The sequence below is a fragment of the Molothrus aeneus genome, chromosome 24 (genome assembly GCF_037042795.1).
Source record: "Molothrus aeneus isolate 106 chromosome 24, BPBGC_Maene_1.0, whole genome shotgun sequence".
Lineage (NCBI taxonomy): Eukaryota > Metazoa > Chordata > Aves > Passeriformes > Icteridae > Molothrus > Molothrus aeneus.
Genome location: NC_089669.1, coordinates 2925197 through 2949140, shown reverse-complemented (window position 1 = coordinate 2949140; position 23944 = coordinate 2925197). Strand labels below are relative to the sequence as shown.

At 62.6% G+C, this 23944-nt stretch overlaps 1 protein-coding gene across 8 annotated transcripts in view; it reads left to right on the top strand.

Annotated features, from left to right (window-relative positions):
• PLEKHA6 (pleckstrin homology domain containing A6) overlaps positions 1–23944 on the top strand; it is a 51352-nt gene that overhangs the window by 18253 nt on the left and 9155 nt on the right. For 2 of the 8 annotated variants that reach the window (XM_066565155.1, XM_066565157.1), the window contains exons 1-17: positions 9692–9767; positions 10117–10231; positions 10330–10434; positions 10508–10580; positions 10904–11004; positions 13168–13346; positions 14269–14766; positions 15301–15790; positions 16343–16429; positions 17064–17117; positions 19196–19276; positions 20560–20628; positions 20891–20971; positions 21912–22061; positions 22322–22417; positions 23277–23388; positions 23508–23647. In XM_066565155.1, coding sequence (XP_066421252.1) covers positions 10130–10231; positions 10330–10434; positions 10508–10580; positions 10904–11004; positions 13168–13346; positions 14269–14766; positions 15301–15790; positions 16343–16429; positions 17064–17117; positions 19196–19276; positions 20560–20628; positions 20891–20971; positions 21912–22061; positions 22322–22417; positions 23277–23388; positions 23508–23647 — 2418 coding nt within the window. In that variant the 5' untranslated portion in view covers positions 9692–9767; positions 10117–10129. Of the gene's footprint in view, positions 1–9686; positions 9768–10116; positions 10232–10329; positions 10435–10507; positions 10581–10903; positions 11005–11155; positions 12365–13167; positions 13347–14268; positions 14767–15300; positions 15791–16342; positions 16430–17063; positions 17118–19195; positions 19277–20559; positions 20629–20890; positions 20972–21911; positions 22062–22321; positions 22418–23276; positions 23389–23507; positions 23648–23944 lie in introns of those variants that run through there. The other 6 variants (XM_066565161.1, XM_066565159.1, XM_066565162.1 and 3 more) reach the window with 5 other exon arrangements.

The following is a 23944-nucleotide window of genomic DNA, read 5'->3' as shown; positions in this document are numbered from 1 at the left end:
TCACAAGGAATTTGTGGCTCTGTTGGTTTTTTTGAGAGTGGGAGATCTGGAGTGGAAAATTGGGGAATTTATCCAAAAATCATCAAGAGGCTCCACAGCCTGACGGAGCCCAGGCTGGGGCTCACCCTGTGCCCCATCCCGGTGGGCCAGAGTGGGAATAGCAGCTGCTGGATTTGCAGAATCACTCAAGAATCACTGCTGGGAGCAGGGGGATGCTTCAACCTCACCCCCCTGCACCCCCTGAGCACTCCCAGTTTGGGGTGTTCACAAGGAATTTGTGGCTTTATATCCCAGGTGGGAATGGGAATTCCCAAAGCTGTGCCCGTTCCACGGCATCTCATGGACACGGGGAGCCAAACCGAGCCCCACATCTGCAGGGCCTTATCAGCTGCTGCTCCCGCCTCGTTCCCCCGGGCGGTTTTGTGGCCTTTTGGTGGGATTTGACCGTGATTGAAACCATCCCGCGGCCGCCCCGGCTGCAGCCCGGGGGTGGTGCCGTGCAGATGTTTGTCCAAGGCTGTTTGTGATCATTCCAGCTCCGACGCCCCCGGCTGGAGCTGCAGCTGGGGCTGGACAAAGGCGAAATTCCCGCGGTGGCCGCGTCGGGGGGAAGGTGGTGCCGGTGCTGTGAGTGCTCCAGGGACGTGGGACAGGGGTGAGGGACAGGGTGGGGACCCTCTGTGTGTTTGTAGGGACAAGCTGATGGGGCCTGGCATGGGATGCTCCAGGGACATGGGACAGGGTGGGACCCTCTGTGTGCTTGTGGGGACAAGATGATGGGGCCTGGCATGGGATGCTCCAGGGACATGGGACAGGGTGGGGACCCTCTGTGTGTTTGTGGGGACAAACTGAGGGCTGGGAGTTGGGACAGGGGTGAGGGACAGAGTAGGGACCCTCTGTGTGCTTGTGGGGACAAGCTGATGGGGCCCGGCATGGCACGCTCCTGGGAGCTGGTGACAGAAGCGCAGGGTCCCCAGGTGCCACCGCGCCGCGGGGCTGTGCAGGGACAGCGCCGGGAGGCGGCGGCGGCGGCGCTGCCCGAGGTTAATCATTCAACCCCTCGGCAGGTTGGGTAACGCGGCGGGGGCGGGGGGAGGCGACAGGGACATCTGTCCGTCCGCTGCGCAGGGCTCAGGCACGGGGACAGCGCTGTGCTCCTCCTCCTCCTCCTCCTCCAGCCCCTTCTCCGTGGGGATGCAGGTGCTGATCCCGATGCGGGGGGCACGGCGAGGGGGGACACAGGGACGCTGTGACAGCGCCGTGTGGCGGCTGAGCGGGAGCCGAGCTGGCCCCCGGCACGGCTGAGGGAGCCAAGAGCCGCAGCTGGGTTGTAAACACGCCGGGATAAAGTTACAGCCATTGATGATCCTTGGAAAAGCTGCGGGGAAAGGGAGAGGGAGCTCCGAGAGCCCCGAGCTGCGGTGCCGGGGTGCGGGGAGAGCTCCTGGGGTGCGGGGAGTGGTTCTGGAGTGCAGGGAACGGTCCCGGGGCGCAGGGAGCGGTCCTGGGGTGCAGGGAACGGTCCCGGGGTGCGGGGAGCAGCTCCTGCCCCTCAGGACCAGCCTGAGCGTGGGGATAGCGGCGGTTCCAGCAGCTCCCACCGGGATGTGGCGATTTGGGCATCTCGGGGACACGCGGGGCTGCTCCCAGCACTCGTGGGATACAGGGGACAGGGCAGGGGGGACACGCAGTCGGGACACTGCAGGAGCGGCCGCGGCTCCGTAGGGGTGCGGAGCCCCTTGGAAGCCCTTTTTCCTGCCGGGCCGCTTGTCCTGCGGTGACTTTGCCGTGTCACGGTGTCATTAAAGGAGAGCAAGGGGTGGCTCCCGGCGCTGCTCCCGGAGCCGAGGGGGTTAAGCTGGCGGCAGCTGCGGCGGCTGTTAATGATTGATACCGATGACGGTCTCCATGGGCTTGGAAGGGAAATCAGGGAAATCATCCGCCCCGGCCGGCTGCGGGAGAGCCACCGGCTCGGCGAGTGGCGCAGCAGGCGGAGGGGACGCGCGGTGGCACCGGTGAGTGTGAGCGCATGTGGCTCTGTGTGTGTGCGCGTGTGTGTGCAGCCTTGTCACAGAGCCCGGACGTGTCACACGGACCCTGGACGTGTCACACGGGCCCTGGAGATGTCACACGGGCCCCGGCCGTGGCACTCGCGGGCCATTGTCTGCGGCCAGCGAGCAGCGGGTGGCCCGAGGGTGGTGACAAGCAGAGGTGGCAGGAGCAGCACGCCAGGCACGGCCCCGGCAGCGCCGGGTGTGATTATGGAGCCCACGGCTCGGGCAGGGGATTTGTCCCAGCAGGATTTTCCCAGCGGCGCTGCCGTAAATCCCCTGAGCTGACCTGGCCGGGGAGGGGTTTGGGCCGCGCTCCTTTGATGCCAGGGGTTGCTCGGGACAGGAATTCCCGGTCCTAAAGAGCTTAGGGAGAGTTCCAGCCCTCCAGGGGCGAGTCCAGGTGGTGGCTTGGAGGTTGTGGTGGGAGTGGTGGCTCCATGCGGGAATGGTGGCTCCATGTGGGAATGGTGGCACTGGGTGGGAATGGTGGCTCCATGTGGGAATGGTGGCACTGGGTGGGAATGGTGGCTCCATGTGGGAATGGTGGCTCCAGGAAGGAGTGATGGCTCCAAGTAGGAATGGTGTCACTGGGTGGGGATGGTGGCACTGAGTGGGGATGGTGGCACTGGCTGGGAATGGTGGCTTTGTGGGGGGAATGGTGGCTCCATGTGGGAATGGTGGCTCCATGTGGGAATGGTGACTCTCGGGAGGGTGGCTCCAGGTGGGAATGGTAGCACTGGGTGGGAATTGTGGTTCCTGCTGGGAATAGTGGCTCTATGTGGGGATGGTGGCTCTGGGATCCCGGTGATCCCATGCACAAGGAACTGCAGCTCGGTCCCCACCAGGGGACAATGGAGTGACATCAGCGCTGCCAGGGCACAGACTGTCACCCACCCTGCCCCGATCCAGAGCTGTCACTCTCCCCAAATGTCCCCCCACAGGCTCAGGACGCTGCTGCCGCGCCTGCTCCAAACCCCAGCAGCAGCAGCAGCAGCAGCGGCGGCGGCGCTTTTTGGCCGGCAGTCCCTTGGGCCGTGCCTGGGACGGAGCCGGGGTTTCCAGGGAGATAAAACACAAACTCCCGGTGCTTTTTTTGTGCTTTTTGTGCTTCTCCCCGACCCCAGCTGGCGCGGCAGCGGGGGACTCGCCCTCCCCGCCACGCTGGCTGCCAGCAGCCGCTTTGTTCTCTGGAAATCCCCGGCCTTCCCCCGCTCCCGGCCCTCCGTCCATCCATCCATCCATCCATCCATCCATCCATCCATCCATCCATCCATCCATCCATCCATCCATCCCCCCGGGAGCTTCTCCCGCTGTCCCTCCCTGCGCCCCCCAACCCCGGGATGTCCCCGTGTGACGCTGCTGATGTCACACACAGCCCATGGTGGCTGCTTCCTTGCCCAGCCGCCCCTCCCAAGGACTTTGCCCAGCTTGGCAGGGCCGGCACCACAGCCCAGCCGCTTCCTTCCCTGGCTTGGCAAGGCTGGCACCGTGACCCAGCCGCTTCCTTGCCCGTCTTGGCAAGGCTGGCACCTCAGCCCGGCTGCTTCCTTGCCTGGCTTGGCAAGGCTGGCACCGTGACCCAGCCACTTCCTTGCCCAGCCTGGCAAGGCTGGCACCTCAGCCCGGCTGCTTCCTTGCCCAGCTTGGCAAGGCTGGCACCGTGACCCAGCCGCTTCCTTGCCTGGCTTGGCAAGGCTGGCACTGCAGCCCAGCCGCTTCCTTGCCTGGCTTGGCAGGGTTGGCACCTCAGCCCGGCCGCTTCCCAGGGCATCCAGCTCGGCCTCTGCCCCTACCTCCCCTCCCTGGCTGCTCCCACGGCAATCACGGCATGAGGGGGAGCTGGTGGCCAGTGTGTCCTGCAGGAGAGGGTGGCCCTGCGATGGCTTTTGGGGCCTGGGAGGTCCTGGGATGGTTTCTGGGGTCTAGGTAGCCCTGGGCTGGTGTTTGGGGTCTGGGTGTCCCTGGGCTGGTGTTTGGGGTCTGGGTGTCCCTAGGCTGGTGTTGGGATCTAGGTAGCCGTGGTTTCTGTGGTCCGGGTGGCCCTGGGATGGTTTTTGGGGTCTAGGTGGCCCTTGGTAATCTTGCTGGCCAGGGCAGGAGCTGGGATGGGCCCGTGTGGAGATAGAAAATTTAATTCCATTAATTTTTTTAATCCCTATGGTCCATGCAGGATGGACCCAGAGTGCAGAGAATCCCTGGAATTTTGTGCCTTACAATCCATTTTTCCCCCTGGTTTTTATGCCTTACAATCCATTTTTTCCCCCTGTGTTTTGTGCTTTATAATCTGTTTTTTCCCTGATTTTTTTTCCCCTTTTTTATGCCTTACAATCCATTTTTTCCCACCCTGGGCTCCTGTGCAAGGTGGGGCTCAGCAGTTTGTCCTTGCTCTCCCGAGGGTGGATTGTCCCTCATGGGGACCGTGGGTGACAGGGTGACCCCGAGTGCCCTCCCCTGGGTGCTGAGCGCTGCAGTTCCCAGGGAGAACAGAAAATGGGATTTGCAAGGGCTGCAGCAGGAGGAGAGGGATGAGAGGTGAAGAAAGGGTTGGAAAAAGAAGGGAGGGAGGAAGGGAAGGGAAGAGAAAAAGAGAAAAAAGGAAAAAGGGGGGGAAAAGGGAAGGAGAAGGCGGGAAAAGAAAAAAGGGAAGGGAAAAGGGGAGGGAGGGAGGGAGGGAGGGAGGGAGGGAGGGAGGGAGGGAGGAAGGAAGGAAGGAAGGAAGGAAGGAAGGAAGGAAGGAAGGAAGGAAGGAAGGAAGGAAGGAAGGAAGGAAGGAAGGAAGGAAGGAAGGAAGGAAGGAAGGAAGGAAGGAAGGAAGGAAGGAAGGAAGGAAGGAAGGAAGGAAGGAAGGAAGGAAGGAAGGAAGGAAGGAAGGAAGGAAGGAAGGAAGGAAGGAAGGAAGGAAGGAAGGAAGGAAGGAAGGAAGGAAGGAAGGAAGGAAGGAAGGAAGGAAGGAAGGAAGGAAGGAAGGAAGGAAGGAAGGAAGGAAGGAAGGAAGGAAGGAAGGAAGGAAGGAAGGAAGGAAGGAAGGAAGGAAGGAAGGAAGGAAGGAAGGAAGGAAGGAAGGAAGGAAGGAAGGAGATGTGTGGGTGTGTTTGGCTGGGGGCCGTGTGAGCCCCGTCGTGGGCTGGATCAGCCGTGGCTCTGACACCGCTGACTGTGACAGTGCCCAGCTGGTGCCCGGACCTGGTGCCAGCTCTGGGCTGGCAAACCCGGCCTGAACCGAGCTCAAAGCCCCCAGACCTGGCACAGCCCCAGTGACACCGAGCTGCTGTGGCAGAGGGTGACACCCCAACACGGAGCCTCCCGTGGCTCCCTCCCTGCTCCTACCACACTGTCCCCAGATCGCTGTCCCCAAAAATGTCCCCACAGCCTCCCCTGGCAGGTGCCACCCCACCGTGGTGGCAGTGCCACCGGGCGAGCCCTGGTGTTGTCACCAAGGAGGGCTGGCACGCAGCCATTGGGGGACCTTGTCCCCGGATCCTTGGCTGGTGGTGATGGAGGAGCGGGCAAGTCACCGTGGTGGGGACATGGGGACAGGGGGACAGGCAGCACTGGGGCATTTGCCACTGGTTCAGACCCTGGCATGAGGCTGGTGCTGCCCACAGGCCGTGTGGTGGCAGTTTGGCCAGGGACATGTCTCACCCCATGTGGCCGGTGCCTTAAAAAGGTGGATTTGGGTTTGATTTGGCTTTGTTTGGATTTGTTTTGGTTTGGATTCAGTTGGGATTTGGTTTGGTTTGGGTTTGGGTTCAGTTCAGTTTGGATTTGGTTCAGTTTGGATTTGGTTCAGTTTGGATTTGGTTTGGGATTTGTTTGAGTTTGGATTTGGTTCGAGTTTGGGTTTGATTTGGATTTGACTTAGTCTGGAATTGGTTTGGTCTAGGTTTGGTTTGGTCTGGGTTTGGTTTTGTTTGGATTTGTTTCAGGTTTGTTTTGGGTTTGGTTTGGTCTGGGTTTGGTTTGGGTTGGGATTTGATTTAGGTTGGGATTTGGTTCAGTTTGGATTTGGTTTCGGTTTGGATTTGGTTCTGTTTGGAACTGGTTTGGTCTGGATCTGGTTTGGGTTTGAATTTGTTTTGGTCTGTTTTTGTTTCAGTTTGGATTTGGTTCAGTTTGGATTTAGCTCGGTCTGGATTTGGCTCAGTTTGTGTTTAGTTTAGTGTTTAGTTCAGTTTGTGTTTTGTTCAGTTTGTGTTTAGTTTGTGTTCAGTTCAGTTTGTGTTCAGTTCAGTTTGGATTCAGTTTTGTCGGTGCTGCAGCGTTGGCACATTCTGGGATGGGCTGGGACCTCTGGTGCCACCCCTGGGCTGGTCCCTGGCCCTGAGCTCACCCCAAAGGGGCACAATTCGGATTTTTGGGAGGAAGATGCGGTGCTGGGCAGTGCCCCAGGGCGCTCCGGGATTTTCGGGAGCAGGGCCGTGGCAGGAGGGAGCCCAGCGGCCTCCCCGTGCTGCGCTTCCTTCTTTGGAGCTTTCCTGGCCGTGTCAGCCCCATCCCTTCCCTCCCTCCTGCCCAAGGATCTTCCTGCCCGCCTTGAGGGCTTTGCATTCTCTCCCCGAAGTCCAGGCAGAGCGTGGCTCACCCCAAATCCCGCTCTTGCCCGTTCCCAAGGTCTCCCCGGGGTTTTTTGGGGGGTGCTGATGCCCTGCGGGGTCTGTCCCCCCCACCCCGGTTTGGTGCTTGTCCCCATCGTGGTCCCCGGGATTTCCTCCCGGTGTCCCCTGGGGAAGGAACAGCCGCGAGGAGGAGGAGGGTGACACACCCGGGGATGCTTTGGGGACACCCGGGGATGCTTTGGGGACACAAGCAGGGGGAAGGGACGCAGCCGCTGAATCCAGGGCAGCGGCAGAGCTCAGCTCAGCGCGGCTGCTTCCCTTGCTGTGACACCCGCCCTTCCCGCTGCCCTGCCGGGCTGGGGGGGGGGCCGGGAGCCCCTCACCAACCCCTCTGAGCCCCCCGAACCCCCCCGAGCCGCTCGTGTCGCCCTTCCCCTGCCACCAGCATCTCCCCGGCTCCGCACCTGGGCTGGGGGAGGCGGCTGTGCCGCGCTGCCCTTCGCCTCTCCTCTGCGGAGCTGTTTGTCCCCGCTGTCGCCTTCCCCGCCGCCTGCCGCACACCGGGGCCGCCCAACCCCGCCGCTACCGGAGCCACCGGAGCCCTCCCGGAGCCCCCCGAGCTCCGCCGCCAGCGGCACCGCCAATGCCACCGGCTCGGGGCGGCTGGCACGGCTGGCAGAGCACGGGCAGAGCCCTCGCCCGCCGCCCGCGTCCCCCTGCCCCGCGGGGCCGCCCCGCTGTCCCCGCTGTCCGCTGGCAGCGCGGTGGTGGCAGCGGTGCCATGCCCGGAGCCGGGAGCGGGCGCTGAGCCGGGCGGGCCCCCGGGACCATGCTGAAGTTCCGGGCGGACCGGAGGGTGAGGTAGGAGCCCGCGGGGGGCTGGGGGGGCCCGGGGGGACCCGCGGGGAAGCGGCGGGGCGGGACCCCCGGCCCGGGCAGTGGATCCGGGCAGTGGCTGCTGCATTGCAGTGCTGGGAGGCGATGGGCACTGGCGAGGTTCGGGAGCGGGGGCAGCCCCGGGAGCGGCCGCCGGGCGCTGCTTTCCGGAGCTTTCGGCTCCTCCCGGGGGCTGGGGGCGCGGGCAGCTTTGGGGTGGGGGGAGGCAGCGCGGTGGGTGCCAGCAGGAGCCGAGGGGGACTGCGAAATGGGGGTGTCCCGCCCGCAGGGAGAGTTCGGGGACCTGCAGGGATTGGGGACACCCAGTGTGGGGTTCAGGGACCTGCAGGGATTGGGGTGACACCCAGAGTGGGGTTCAGGGACCTGCAGGGATTGGGGGACACCCAGCGTGGGGTTCAGGGACCTGCAGGGATTGGGGGACACCCAGCGTGGGGGTGGTGGGTGCTGGCAGTGCCCACGTCCCACGCCTGGCGCTTTCGGGGTGCTGCTCTCTCAGCACTGCACCCTCCCCGCACGCCGGCGTCACTGCGGGGATGGGACCTGCCCCAGTTCCCGGCATTTGAACCCCTCCGAAGGCACCGCCGGGGGCAAAGCCGCGCCGGGAGCAGCTCCAGCCCTGGGGCAGAACCGCCCGGGCTGGGCTGGAGTGCGGGCCGGGCACTGAGGGCGGCTCTGCTCCAGCCAGGAGAGCACGGGGGGGGTCTGGAGAGCGAACCCCCCCCAATTATGGGGTGCACGCACATCCCCCAGGTTTTAAAGGTGCCCCCAGAGGGGATCAGGAACCTGGCAGGGGTGGGGGCTGCAAGGCAGCAGCAGCAGCAATTTTTGGGGTGTCAGTGGTGAATGGCTCCGGAGCCGGGTGGGTGGCACGGCATGGCATGGCATGGCATGGCATGGTCTTGGCAGCAGCGTTTTTTTGCTCAAACTTCCCCCATTTTGCTGACTGGCAGGAGGAGTGGGTGGCGTGCTGGGGCTGCTGGCACAGGGGTGGCTCCGTGTCCCGGTGCCCGGCGGGTTTGGGAAGGAGGGGATGGGATCAGGTGTGAAATCCCTGGGACGGAGCTCTGAACCTCATCATTTCCCCCTGAGCACCCCAGGAAGCAGCATGGGAGGGGAGTCTGGGGTGCCTGGCAGTGCCATCTCTGTGGGACAGGGCAGGGATGTGGCACAAGGTGCCAGCTGAGCCTGGGACAGCCCTGTGACACCGCTGCTGGCACTGCCAGGGATCCCTACAGCTGCACCCAGTGCCAGGGAGGCAGAACAGCTTGTGTTGGGAATCCTGGGCTGGAGTTTGGGGTCTGAGGGGTCCTGGGGTGGTTTTTAGGGTCTGAGGGGTCCTGGGGTGGTGTTTGGGGTCTGAGGGGTCCTGAGGTGGTTTTGAGGGTCTGAGGGGTCCTGAGGTGGTTTTTAGGGTCTGAGGGACTCTGGGGTGGTGTTTGAGGTCTGAAGGGTTCTAGGCTGGTGTTTGGGGCCCAGTCCCCATGCCCAGGTGACCCCATTCAAAGCTTCGAGGTGCTTTGGAAATGGCTCCGAGAGCAGCCAGGGGAGGAGGTGACATTGGGGACATGGCTGCAGGCACAGCCCTGGATGGGCCATGGCTGCTGCTGCTGCAGTGACTTGTGAGTGTGGCCAGTGGTGACAGCTGGGATGTGACAGCAGCAGGAGGGGTGGCGCGGCCACCACAGCCCCGATTTTGGCACTTGAATGAAATCTTTGCGTGCCCAGGGAAGGGGACAGAGCTGGGGAAGGGCTGGAGTGGCTGAGGGAGCTGGGGAAGGGGCTCAGCCTGGAGAAAAGGAGGCTCAGGAGGGACCTTGTGGCTCTCCCTGACAGGAGGGGGCAGCCAAGGGGGCTTGGGCTCTGCTTGCCAGCCCTGGGAGTGTCCCATGCAGTGGATGTGGCACTTGGGGACACGTTTGGTGCTGGGTAAATGGCTGAGCTCAGTGATCCTGGAGGCCTTTCCAATCTAAACCATTCCATGATGCTGTGAACGATCCTAAATCTGGGATTAGTGGGGTGCTCAGGGCAGGGCAGGGGATGCCAGCCCTGGTGCCAACCCCGGCGTTGTCATGGAACCAACAGAGCAGCAAACGTGGTGCCAAAGGGACTTTGTGGGTGACACAGGGACAATGTGAGGGACACAGGGACTCCTAACACCCACCCATTGCTGTCCCCACAGCCACAATGAAAGGCGGAACACCTTCCTGCACCCAGTGACGGGACAGGCCCCCGAGGACACCTCAAGGCTTGACTTGCCAAAGTAGGTCTGGTCCCAATCCCCTTGGGCTGGGGGAGCCAGGGAGGGCTGGGCTGGATGAGCCAGGAAGGGCTGGGAACACTGGGGGAACCAGGGAGGGTTGGGAACACTGGGGGAACCAGGGAGGATTGGAACACTGGGGGAGCCAAGGAGGGTTGGGAACACTGGGGGAACCAGGGAGGGCTGGGAACACTGGGGGAGCCAGGGAGGATTGGAACACTGGGGGAACCAGGGAAGGCTGGGCTGGGCTGGGCTGGGCTGCGGGAGCCAGGGAGGGCTGGGAACGCTGTGGGGACGACCCCAGCAGGGTGCAGGAGCACAGACCCGCTGATCCCCCTCTCCCATGTCACAGACACAGCTCGGACATGTCCAGCAAGGCGGGCAGCAAGCGGCCGGCCACCGTCCCCAGCGAGCCCCCCAACCACGCCATGGTGGCCGAGGTGCCCCCGGAGCGCCCCGGAGGCCGGGTGAGTGCCCGGGGAGGTGTGGCACGGCTGTCACCAGCTCAGACAGGGACTCAGGGAGCCCAGCCCGGGCACTGAGCATCTCCTCCCACCCCACGCAGGCTCCGCGCTCATCCCGCAAGGGCATCGCCTTCGGGAAGCGCTCCAACTCCATGAAGAGGAACCCCAACGCCGCTGTCACCAAGAGCGGGTGGCTCTACAAGCAGGTACCCCCCCGTGCCGCCCCTCCCGGCCCCGCAGAGCCCCGGGAACCCCCCTCTCACCGCCCCTCTCCCTTAGGCCAGCTCGGGGGTGAAGCAGTGGAACAAGCGCTGGTTTGTGCTGGTGGATCGCTGCCTCTTCTACTACAAAGGTACGGCCACCCCCGGAGCCCGCGGCCACCCCCGGCGTGCCCCAGGGCCACCAGCACAAAGTCCCCAGGCTCTTTCCGCGCTCCACCCTGTTTTTCCCGGTGTTTGCCGCGCCCAGGGGTTAATCCCGAGTTTTCCCCGCCTCCCTGGCAGCTCCCGGGCTCGCATCAATAATTGAGGAGGTTGTTTGTGAGCCTGGCACAGCTGCGGGAGCAGCAACAGGCAGGGAGCCGATCCCACAGGTGGGATGGAGCCGGGGCACGGGGAGGGGGCTGCGCCGGGGGTCCCTCCATGGGTGTAACCCCAGGATTTGCCCCCTCCCCAGACGAGAAGGAGGAGAACATCCTGGGCAGCATCCCCCTGCTCAGCTTCCGCGTGGCCGCCGTGCAGCCCTCGGACAACATCAGCAGGAAGCACACGTTCAAGGTCAGTGCCCCTGCCGGGGCTGGCAGGGGACAGCGTGGCGCTGGCGCGGCACCGCGGTGGCACTGGCGATGCTGGCAGGGTCCCCGCTGCTCTGGTGGCTTTCTCGGTGACGGGGCATGGAGCACGCTGCGGTGACCCCCCCGCGGGTTGGGTCTGGGTCACAGCAGTGTCCCCAAGGTCAGCACCCACCCTGCAGGGCCCTGCGGGTGCTCCCACCCCTCTCCCTGCCCTGCTCTCCCCTGTCCATGGCTGCTGCCCCCAGCGGCTGCTCCCGCAGCCGGGCTCGGAGCTGTCCCCAATTCCAGCCCCGTTTGAGCCGCTTGCCTGGCAGGTGTCACCAGCAGCTGCTGTGGGGCTGGAGAGGGGAGCAGGGAGAGGTGACAGCGGCTGCTGCTCCCCCACATCCATCCCTGGCAGGGTCTGAGCTTCCCCGGCGCTTTCTGGCACCACTGGGCACCTTTGGCATCACCGGGCACCGTCCCCAGCCCAGCTGCTCATGGTCACGGGTCTGACACTCCCCTGTTGACCCCAGTGTGCCCTCCCCGTGTCCAGAGCCGGGGCTGGGCTTCCCACAGGACATTCCCAAGTTTTCCCAGTCTAAGGGAGGGATTTGTGGAGCTGCCCTCCCTTAAACCTGAATTTAGGCTCAGCTGAGCGGGGTTTAGAGGGGAGGGATGGCATGGGGTCTGCCCTGTGCCTGTGCCCACCCTGGTGTCACCTTCTGTGACCTGGGGGTGTCCAGGGAAGGGTTTGGAGAGTCCTGAGGGAGCTGGGCAGGGGCTCAGCCTGGAGCAAAGGAGGCTCAGGGGGAATTTCTGGCTCTGCACAACTCCTGACAGGAGGGGACAGCCGGGGGGATTTGGGATCTTATCCCAGGGAACAGGGACAGGAGGAGAGGGAACGGCCTCAGGCTGGGCTGGGGAGGCTCAGGTTGGACACCAGCAGGAATTTCCTCCTGGAAAGGGCTGGAAGGGGCTGCCCAGGGGGGTTTGGAGCGCCCATCCCTGGAGGTGTCACCTGGAGGTGGCACTGAGTGCTCAGGGTGGGGATCGGGCACAGCTGGGACTCGATGATCCCACAGGGATTTTCCACCCTCAGTAATTCCATGGTTCTGTGAAATCCCTGCTGCCTGGCACTGATGAGGGAAAACCTCTCAAAGCTGCTGCCCACACCCCAAGCTCTGCAGGTCCAGGGTTTGGGAGAGCAGTTTTGTCCAGGGAAGGACAGAGGGGTTCCCACCCCACTCCCACTGACCCCGTGTCTGTGTTTCCTCCTCCTCCTCCCTCGGCGGGTGAGGATGCCAGGACAGGAGGGGTTTTTGGTGCCACCACCACGCCAGCACCCAGCCACCACCACCTAGGTAGTGTTCCACCTTCTTGTGTTTGTGGTGCATGCAGAGGCTGAGGGACCCCCGGGCTCGCTCTGCTCCCCGCTCCTGCTAATCCCAGGGATGGATCCCTTCAATTTCCCCTTTTCCTCTGCCTGCAGAGCTTCCAGAAATGCATGGGGGGGCTCAGGAGGTGGCCCCAGCTGGGCACGGTGGCTGCATGCTCTGGGGAGGATGGAAACTCAAGGGAGGGGTTTAATCAGACTTAATTTTTCTGTTTTAGTTCTTTTTCTATTTTTTTTTTCTTTTTTTAAAGAGATTGAACCCTTGAAATTCTTTCAGGAGGAGAACTCCGCTTCCTCCCTTTTCTTTCTCCTCGCTTTCCCCCACCCCTTTCCACAGGGGGAAGGTGGAAGCTGCAGAAAGGCTCTCAAATAAAGGCTCCTTCCAGCACGTTCTGGGCGGAGAATGAGCACCAACACCTTGGATTAAAACTGAGCCTTCCCAAAATATTTCCTGGGCCGAGAAACCACCTTCCCCCTCACCCTGCATGGACGATGCTCCTCCGGTGCTGCCGCTCTTGCTGGGCCCCTTTGCCCCCCAATATTGGGGTGCTGCTCCTCTCGGGGGGGGTGGGGGCTGATCCCAAAAAATCCTTGTGAGTGACTCCAAGGGGGATAAAACCCCACCATGGAGGGCCTGCAGAGCTTTCCCCCCGCACACAGAGGGGAAGGAGCACTGCTGGCAGCCCCTGGAGCAGCGGGATGGGGCGCCAGGCTGGAAGCGGAGCTCTCACCCCCTGTCTGTGTCTCCCTCCCCGTTCTGTGCCCCCACAGGTGACGGTGTGCTGGGTGGAGGAGCTGCCGGCGGGTAACGGGCAGTCCCTGTCTCCTCCCCAGGCCGAGCACGCCGGCATCCGCACCTACTTCTTCAGTGCTGAGAACACGGAGGAGCAGGAGTCCTGGATCCAGGCCATGGGCGAGGCTGCCCGCGTGCAGATCCCGCCGAGCCAGAGGTCAGTGCCACAGCGCTGCCCGGATCTCCTGGGGACACGGTGCTGTCCTTGTGTCCTTGCCCAGTGCCACAGCGCTGCCCGGATCTCCTGGGGACACGGTGCTGTCCTTGTGTCCTTGCCCAGTGCCACCGCACTGCCCGGATCTCCTGGGGACACGGTGCTGTCCTTGTGTCCTTGCCCAGTGCCACAGCGCTGCCCGGATCTCCTGGGGACACGGTGCTGTCCTTGTGTCCTTGCCCAGTGCCACAGCGCTGCCCGGATCTCCTGGGGACACGGTGCTGTCCTTGCCCAGTGCCACCACACTGCCCGGCCCTCCTGGGGACACGGTGCTGTCCTTGTGTCCTTGCCCAGTGCCACCGCACTGCCCGGATCTCCTGGGGACACGGTGCTGTCCTTGTGTCCTTGCCCAGTGCCACTGCACTGCCCAGCCCTCCTGGGGACACGGTGCTGTCCTTGTGACCTTGCCCAGTGCCACTGCACTGCCCGGATCTCCTGGGGACACGGTGCTGTCCTTGCCCAGTGCCACCACACTGCCCAGACCACTTGGGGACACGGTGCTGTCCTTGTGTCCTTGCCCAGTGCCACTGCACTGCCCGGCCCTCCTGGGGACGCAGTGCCCTCCATGCTTGGGGACGTTTGGGGGTGTAAGAAACACTCTGGAGAAGGGAACTGCGGGAGCGGTGACCCCACAGGGCTCAGGGAGGGACAGAGCAGACCCAGAGGTCAGTGCCCAGTGCCAGCACTCCTGGGGACATGGTGCCCTCCGTGCCTGGGGACATTTGGGGCCGTGAGGGACACTCTGGAGAAGGGAGCTGGGGGAGCTGTGAGCCCACAAGGCTCAGGGAGGGACAGGGCATTGCCAGCCACCCCAGGGACACTGCCAGGCCTTGGTGACCCCTCTGTGGTGTCTCGGCACCCCCAGGCACGAGAAGCCGGACTCAGAGAACATCCCCCCCAGCAAACACCACCACCACCACCACTGCAACGCCGCCCACCGCGAGCACCCCAAGGCTGAACCTGACACCAAGACCCGTGGGGAGGGCGACGGCCGTGGCTCGGAGAAGATGGAGCGGAAGCCGTCGGAGCGGGCGGACGGCAAGAAGGATCCTCTGGCCAAAACCAACGGCCTGGTTGGGCAGGAGCCGCCCTCGGAGCCGGGCAGTCCCTACCCCGAGGGGCTGCGGGGGCCGGCGAGCGCCGAGCGGCCGGCACAGCCCAACGGGTGGCCGTACCCCTCGCCCAGCCGGCCCGGCAGCACCGCCTTCCCCCCGGCGGGTGACGGTGACAGCGGGGCCCAGCGCCGGGGCGTCACCCCCAGGTCCCACCCAGAGAAGGTGGCCCAGCGCAAGAGCTCCATGACGCAGCTGCAGCAGTGGGTGAACTCGCGCCGCGCCACCGCACCCACCGAGGAGCTGCGCAGGTGAGGCTGCGCCAGGTGCTCCTGTGATCTGGGGTTGGTCCCTCTGAGAATGTTCTGCCCCTTCCTGTCTGTTTTGTGGCCTCCTGGGGGTTAGAAAATCTCGGTTTTCTCTCCTTTTTTCTTTCTCTCCCTGTTCCAGCTTGGAGCTGGGTGTAGGACATCCCAAAAAGGGGTGGGTTGTAAAGGGGAGTCCCTGGGACGAGGAAGGCCAGGATGGGAAAGCCACCACAGGGTGCTTCGGAGGAGGGATACAGGGACAAGAAGCCACCAGAGCATCTCTGGGACAAGGGAGCCACCTCAGTGTCCCTGCAGGAGAGATATGAGGAGAGGAGGCCACCATGAGACCCCAGAAAGGAGGAATTCCATGAGGGGAAGCTCGCACAGAGCCCCTGGCAGGAGGAGTTCCACAAGCACTGAACCCCTGGCAGGACAAATGCCACCCATCCAGCATTCCTGCTGTCCTTGCCCACCACCACCTTGCCCAGGCACTGCCCACTGCCAGCCTGGCTCTCACCTCTCTCTCCCCCTCTCCAGCCCCACCAGGTTTTACCCCGTGTCCCGCCGGGTGCCCGATTATTACTCGCCCTACTCGCCGCAGTACCCCGAGGAGTACCAGTACTACCCGCCGGGCGTGCGCCCCGACAGCATCTGCTCCATGCCCGCCTTCGACCGCGTCAGCCCCCCGTGGGCGCTGGAGGACAAACGCCGCTCCTTCCGCAACGGGGGTCCCTTCCACCCCGCCTTCGGCCGCCAGGACGTCCCGCTGTGGCTGCCGGCGCCCTCCAGGCCGCCGAGCTACCTGGACGAGGTGGACGCGGCCTCGGGCTCGCTGCGGAGGATGTCGCTGCAGCCGCGCTCGCGCTCGGTGCCGCGCTCGCCCAGCCAGGGCTCCTACGGCCGCGCCAGGGTTTACTCGCCCGTGCGCTCGCCCAGCGCCCGCTTCGAGCGGCTGCCGCCCCGTGGGGATGAGATTTACGCCGACCCCGCCACCTTCGTGATGCGCAGGTCCATCAGCTCGCCCAAGGTGGGCACCGGCGGGGCGGGGAGGTGGGGCAGGGGTGCGGCCGTGTCGTGGCTGTGTCCCCTCTGTGTGCACAGCCTGGCTGCACAGGGACACCGAGCCCATGGATTGGGGCAGAGAGGGGGTTTGGGGTCCTTGTCGGTGTCCTGGAAAGGTTCTCTGGTTGTGTTTGTTGGGTAGGATGGAATCCATGGGATGGGATCTGTGGGATGGGATCCATGGGATGGAATGGGATCTGTGGGGTGGGATGGGATAGGATGGGATCCATGGGATGTGATGTTTTGAGAGGAAACGATGTGGAGTTTTTAGAGGAAAACCATGATTTTGCCAGTGGTTTTTGGAGGAAAACCTTGGAGGAAAGCCCTGATTTTGCCAGGGGGGTTTGGGGGAAAATCCCAGATTTGCCAGTAATTTTTGGAGGAAAACTTTTGGGAGCCCAAGATGTGCTTCCAGGCAGGGAGCGCTGATGCCCCAGTCCCTCTCCTGCCCTCTCCTGTGCTTTCTCCTCCTGTCCCATGTCCCTGATTTTGGGGTGGGGGTCCCCTCTCTCCACAGTACGATTACCTGGGTGACAGGCGGCCCGTCCCGGCCGGGATGTACCCATACCACTTCCCGGCGTCCCCCACCATCCACGACAAAATGGTACGTACCTGCTGTCCCCTGGGGGTGACACTGACGGGGGGCACAGACCCCACCCCGGGCACGTGGGGCAGTTTGGGGGGTCCTCACTCAGGTGGCCAAGGAGGAGCCAATGCACTCCAGGGGCAGAGCTGGGCCTTTCATTGGTGTCTCTGCTCCCTCCTGGCCATTCCCGCAGGAATCCACATGGGGAGGTCCCTCTGTAGCAGTGGGACACCCTCGGACCCCCAGGGTGGTCCCTGGCTGAGTCCAAACCTCTCCCGCTCTGCTTCCTCACATCTGGCCACAGCTGCTTTGTTCTCCTGCCTCGTGTCCCCTCCCGGAGCTGGGGGGTGACACCAGGAGGTCCCCACAGATCCCAAAACCCTGGGACGGGACCGCCAGAGGAGGGAGAAGCCTGAATTTCACCACAGCCCACCCATGCCGCCCATCCATCCCCGCAGCCGGAGGCAGGGTCTCCCTAGAAATGAAAAGACAAATAAGAAATCAGCTGCCCGAGGGTCTGCAGGGCACATTCCCAGCAGCATTCCCGGCATCATTCCCGGCCCGGGGGCCATTCCATAGGCTCCCCCCTAACTGCTTTGCTTCTTCTTTTATGTGTTTTGCTGCTCGTTTCTTGCCTGCTGGCTCCTGGTAGGATGAACTTTTAGACCTTCAGTTGCAAAGAAACCTAGAATATTTGGACCAGCAGGTAGGCGGAGCTGGCTGCCAGCCTCACCTCACCGGCTGCTTCTCGTCCCCTCCCGTGTGCCCTGTGTCCCTGTCCCCTCCTGCCATCCATCCATCCTCACCAGCATCCCAGCAGCACCCCAGCAGCACCAGTTGTCTTTATTTTTTAGTTTGGCTTCTTCCATCCTCTGCATCCATAGGCCCGCTCATCGCTCGGCAGAAAATTCGCCCCCCCAACCTCTGGCAGTGCCTCTGTGTGGTTTTTTGGGGGGAGTTTTGAGGGTTTTGGGGCACATCCCCAGCATTTCTGGGGGTTGTCCTGGACCTCAGGGGGTGCAGCGGCTCTGGAACCCCCCAGGTTGGTGCCGGGCACCTGCACGGTGCCAGCGTGGCTGTGATGTCCCCAAGGCTGGCACCCTTTGCCCAGGATGTCCCCTGTGCCAGGGGTGGCGGGTGATCAGTGGGGACCACGGCTGTGGCGATGTGGTGGCCCCTCAGGGCTGAAAGGTCTGGTGAAGGTGGGCACCAAAAGCCAGCAGTGCTCAGGTGGTTTTGGAGAGGTTTTTGGAGGAAAACCTTGGTTTTGCCAGTGGGTTTTGGAGGAAAACCTTGATTTCGAATGGGGTTTTTGGAGGAAAATCTTGTAGGAAAAACTTTGATTTTGAATGGAGTTTTTGGAGCAGAATCTTGGAGGAAAAACTGTGATTTTGCCAGAGGTTTTGGAGGGAAATCCTGGATTTGCCAGTAATGGTAGTTTTTGGAGGAAAACTCTAGTTTTGCCAGTGGTTTCTGGAGGAAACTTTAATTTTGCCAGTGGTTTTTGGAGAAAACCCCTGATTTTGCCAGGGGTTTTTTTGAGAGAAAACCCTGGAAGGAAAACCATGATTTTGGTATGGTGTTTTTGGAGGAAAACCCTGTTTTTGCTAGAGTTTTACTGAGGAAAACCTTGGAAGGAAAACCATGATTTTGTATGGTGTTTTTGGAGGAAAACCCTGATTCTGCCAGCAATTTTTGGAGGAAATCTGCACTGACTCCATCCCAGGAGCGTGGGGAGGGGGATCCAGCCGGGAGAGCCCCCAGGGACTCATCCAGGCAGCGTCTGAAGCCTCAGCCAGGCACAGGAGCTGCAGCCAGGCTGGCACAGAGGGAGCTGCTCCCGGCACGATCCCATTTGGCTGCAAATCTCCCCATGGCCGGGATCTGTGTCCGCCTTGGAGCGGGGCCAGGAGCTCCCGCTGCAATAAAAGCTCCCTCGCAGCCGCCGGCAGCGCCGCAGCCTCTCCACGGCTCTTTAAAACACTCCCTAAAAAGGTTTGGCATCTCCTCCTCCTCCTCCTCCTCCTCCTCTCGCAGAGGCCTCTGGAGAGGTTAATTCAGAGTGACGCTGTCAGGGCCTCTTTTCAAACATCCTCCTGCTCTGTTTGCTCTCTCCTTCCTCGCCCACGGCTCCCCGGCTGCAGCCCCAGCAGGGTTTGGGCCCCGCTTTGGTGACAAAGTGTTGTCACCTTTGGGATTTCGGCTGTCCCAGGGCTTCCCTGGAGTGTCCTGCTCAGGGCTGGGGGCTCTGGGATGAGCTCCAGTGCTGGTGACTTGAGTGGCTTTGTCACCTGGCACCCAGGGAGCTGTGCAGCGCTGCTTGGGGACAGTGCTGTCCCCGTGGAGTGGCACAGACCACGCCCGGCAGCAGGGATGTGCCATTCCCGTGCCACCTGGAAAAGGGGACGCTGCTGTCCCCAGCTCTAGCTGTCAGTCACCTCCCCAGCACCCAGCAGGGCTGTGCCAGCCCTGATTGAGCACAGAGCCACGGGGCAGTGCCAGGACCTGTCCGTGTGTCCGTCTGTGTGCCGGGCCACGCCGCTGCCGTCCCTGTCCGAGCTCGTGTCCGTCTGTGCCATCTGCTCCGAGCTGGCTCTGTTTTATCCGTGTTTTCCCCCCAACAAAGGCACTAAAAGGAGCGACAGCAGCGCCAGGCCACAGCTGGAGCCCCTGGGCCATCTCAGGAGGCGGCACTTTGCATCCCGAGGGCTCCTGGACCGGTGACCGCTGGCACAGGCGCGTGTCCCCGCTGACCTGTGCCCTTTCCTTCCCTGTGTGCCGCAGATGAGCGAGAGCGAGACCCTCATCACTATGGTGAACAGGATGGTGGAGACCTCCTCCCCTAGGGCCCAGCTCTACATGCAAGTAAGGCTCCGGCCACCGGGCCCCGCATGGCTCGTGCCTGGCGGCCACCCAGGGTCACCTCCTGCCACTCGGGGTCACCTCCCGCCATCGCCACTCACGCAGCGGCCGCGGCATCCGGCACATCCCGCTCTCGCTCTCGGGGGAGGCGCTGCTCCATCCCAGGCTTTGCTAATCCATCCATGAGCCATCCCAAGCCGGCAAATCCTCGTGCTGCCAGCGCGAGGTGGGCACGGAGCTGCCCTCGGGGACTCTTGGGGACGGAGCCACCCTGGGGACCCTTGGGGACGGAGCCGCCCCCGGGGACCCCCGGACACGCAGGGCTTGGCTCGTCCTTGTTTCTCAAGGAGAAGTTGTGGGGTGACAGGAATGCAGCTCTTAAACCAACGGAATAATTCCTGAAACAGGGACAGGGAACGGCCTCCCACAGCCCCCGGAGGTTCTTTCTGTCCCCAGCACTGGGACATCCCTGCAATGTCACATGGCTTGAGCCCCCCCCCCGGCCCGGTGCCACCCACCCCGGGTTGTGCTGCCCTGGGCACTTCCTGGATGGGATTTTCCAGCAAAAACGGCGCCTGTTTGCATCTGCTGCCAGCAGGGATGTGCTGGAGGGTGAATCAGGAGCTCCCGGGATGCTCCTCCGGCTGGCCGGGCTCCCTGCCCGGAGGCCGCCTCATCCCGATCCGGCCGGCTCTGCCTCCATCCCCTCGGGCATTTCCCAGATCCGGATCCATTTGCATCATCCCGGAGCTTTCAATGGCTCCAAAGCGCCCTCTCCCTTTCTAGCAATAACCATCCCCTCCTGCCTATCTGCTGCCTTTCATCTCCGGCTCCTCGAGGCAGTTAATTGCCGAAGGTCCCATTAGTAATTGAGATTTCTAGGAAAGGAAAATGACTCACGGAGGAGCCAGGCGGGGGTAAACAGGCCCTGCTGCTGCTTTATCGGCGCTCCCACTCCGCCGAGGTGGAATTGGAATTACAACTCAATCTCGCTGCCTTTGTTTTTCCCCGCCGCTGGAATGGTGCTGGTGGTTAATGATTCACGAGGCAGCTCCTCAAACTCCTTGCGCGGAGCTTTTCCCTGCACCGTTCCCGCTGGGAATGGGCAGGGAGAGGCTGCGGCTTCATGCCGGTGACTCCCGACTGATGGGGAGCGTCCATCGCTCCGGGGCTCGGCTCCTGCCTCCTTCTCCCGGCTCGCAGGGAGGGCAGAGGGGGCTGGGAGCTGCCTCCCCTCCCCTGCGCGTCCTGGCGAGGGCTGCGCTCACCCCTTGCTCTGCTTGCAGGTGACGCCGTTCCCGGAGCCCTACAGGGACACCCTGCACCCCTACAAGATCAGCGAGCAGGACACCGATGTAAGAGCCAGTCCTGTCCCCTCGCTGTGTCCCCTGTCCCTGCAGCCCGGTCACTTGGTGCCCCTCAGGGATAAATCTTGCCCTGAGTTTTGGTCTTGCCCCATCTCCCAGTTTGTCCCGTGTCACCCCAAAGTCCCTGCAATGACAGCAGGAGTTTGGAAACCTCCCCCAGTGCCATAAATCCCCAAAAATCCCATCAGTCCTGGCTGCATCCCAGTGGGGTTCTCATCCTCTCCCCGCTTTCTCTTCCCCCCTGGCACAGAAGCTGCTGGGGAAGCTCTGCGAGCAGAACAAGGTGCTGCGGGAGCAGGAGAGGCTGGTGCAGCAGCTCCGCGCTGAGAAGGTACCTGGTGGCACCTCAGGTGGCCACATGGGGACCTGGTGGTGGCACCTGCGTCGTGAGGAAGGGACGTCACCACGGGAGGGTTTGGGTTGAACCTGGACGTCCAGGTGTGTGTGTCACCTGTCACTCTGAACCTGGACATCCAGGTGTGAGTGTCCCCTGTCACCCTTAACCTGGACATCCAGGTGTGAGTGTCCCCTGTCACCCTTAACCTGGACATCCAGGTGTGTGTGTCACCTGTCACCCTTAACCTGGACATCCAGGTGTGTGTGTGTCCCCTGTCACCCTTAACCTGGACATCCAGGTGTGTGTGTCACCTGTCACCCTTAACCTGGACATCCAGGTGTGTGTGTGTCACCTGTCACCCTTAACCTTGACATCTAGGTGCGTGTGTCACCTGTCACCCTTAACCTGGACACCCAGGTGCGTGTGTCACCTGTCACCCTGAACCTGCACACCCAGGTGTGTGTGTCCCCTATCACCCTGAACCTGCACACCCAGGTGTGTGTGTCCCCTATCACCCTGAACCTGGACACCCAGGTGTGTGTGTCCCCTGTCACCCTTAACCTGGACATCCAGGTGTGTGTGTGTCCCCTGTCACCCTTAACCTGGACATCCAGGTGCGTGTGTCACCTGTCACCCTGAACCTGCACACCCAGGTGTGTGTGTCCCCTATCACCCTGAACCTGGACACCCAGGTGTGTGTGTTTGTCCCCTGCCACCCTTGATCCAAGTCAGAGTGTCCCCTGTCACCCCTGTCTTGAAGGGACATTGAAAATCTCTCATTCCACCCTTGGGCCACTATCCCAGGTTCTCCAACCTGGCTTTGGACCCTTCCAGGGATGCGGCAGCCACAGCCTGGGGACATTTCTGAGCTGGGGGAAGACTCCTGGTGTGCTACTGAGCAGCCAGGACCTCGTGGCTCCGTCTGTCCCCACAGGAGAGCCTGGAGAGTGCCCTGATGGGGACACACCAGGAGCTGGAGATGTTTGGGAGCCAGCCTGCCTACCCAGAGAAGCTGCTGCACAAGAAGGAATCGCTGCAGAACCAGCTCATCAACATCCGCGTGGAGCTGTCCCAGGCCAGCACGGTAACGGGCGGATTCAGGTCCCTTTTGTCCCTTTTGTCCCTTCCTGGCTGGGAAACAGCAGGGAATTCCCCTTGGCTGCCTGAGGACAAAGTCCCTCGCTGGGGACAAAGCACCCTCCAGGTGCCACCTCAGCCCCTGGTTCTGTCTCTGCTGTGCCCTGGGCACCTCAGAGCTTGTCCCCTCTGCTGCCACCCCCTCCCCAGCTTGGGGGGCTGTGCTGGGTGACAAAGAGCCCCCTGATCCCCCCACTGTCCCCTCAGGCCCTGGCAAACAGCACGGCCGAGTACGAGAGCCTGGAGAGCGAGGTGTCCACCCTGCACGATGACCTCTGGGAGCAGCTCAACCTGGACATCCAGGTGTGTGTGTCACCTGTCACCCCTGAACCTGGACACATCCAGGTGAGAGGGTCACGTGTGACTCCTAAACCTGGACATCCAGGGGTGTGTGTCCCTGTGCCACCCCTTAACCTGGACATCCAGGTGTGTGTGTCACCTGTCACCTTTAACCTGGACATCCAGGTGTGTGTGTCCCCCTCTCATCCCTAAACCTGGACATCCAGGTGTGTGTGTCACCTGTCACTCCTAAACCTGGACATCCAGGTGTGTGTGTCCCTGTGCCACCCCTTAACCTGGACATCCAGGTGTGTGTGTCACCTGTCACTCCTAAACCTGGACATCCAGGTGTGTGTGTCCCTGTGCCACCCCTTAACCTGGACACCCAGGTGTGTGTGTCCCTGTGCCACCCCTTAACCTGGACATCCAGGTGTGTGTGTGTCATCTGTCACCCCTGAACCTGGACACCCAGGTGTGTGTGTCCCCTGTCACCCCTGAACCTTGACATGCAGGTGTGTGTGTGTCATCTGTCACCTTTAACCTGGACACCCATGTCCCCTGCCACCCCGGGGTCCCCATGGAGATGAAATCCCCCCTGTCCCCCCACCCGTGGGTTCTCCATGCCCAGCCCTCACGTCCAGCTCTGGCCACCGTGGCCACCTGGGTGCCATCGAGGGGGACAGCCCAGAGTCCCCACAGCTGCCTCAGCCCTGGTGGGCTCTGGGGAGCCGATCCAGGAATTCCAGCAGGATAAAAAACCCTGGATGTGGCAGTTCAGCCCCGCTCAGCTCCTGTGGGATGGGTCTGGGGCTGGGCTCTGCCTGGTTTGGGGTTGGAACCGGTGCCCTGGGACCCCTCTGAGCTCTGCCTCTGCCCCATCCAGAACGAGATGCTCAACAGGCAGATCCAGAGGGAGATCTGGCGGATCCAGGACGTGATGGAGGGGCTGAGGAAGAACAACCCCTCCCGAGGCACCGACACGGCCAAGCACCGAGGTGAGGGGGGCTGGCCCTGCAGGGGGTGTCCCCAGTGGGTTCCTGCTCAGTGGGGTGAGAACCTTCATTATTACCTTTAATTATCTTTAATTATCTTTAATTATCTCCTTCCTCCGCAGTGGCCCTGGGCCCCTCGGGCACGTACAGCTCCAACAGCCCTGCCAGCCCCCTGAGCTCTGCCAGCCTCACCAGCCCCCTGAGCCCCTTCTCCCTCATCTCCGGCTCCCAGGGATCGCCCACCAAGCCCGGCCCTGGCGAGGTCAGTGACCCTGGGTGTCCCCTCTTTGTCACCAGCGGGGATGGCAGGCTGCTGGGCACGGGCACGGAGCTGCCTCCCCTCATGGCTCTGCTTGGGGACACCGTTTTGGTGACGTGGATGGGTCCTGGTGTCACCTGGTCACTTTGGGGCCCGTGGTCCTCGCAGGGCTGTGTGTCTGGAGGGACGGGAGTTGCTCAGCTCCAGGAGCAGCTCCTGGTGCCACCACAGCCGCTCTGAGTGCCCTCCCCCAGGGCTGGTGCCACCTTCACGCACAGCACATTCATTTAGGGCACAATT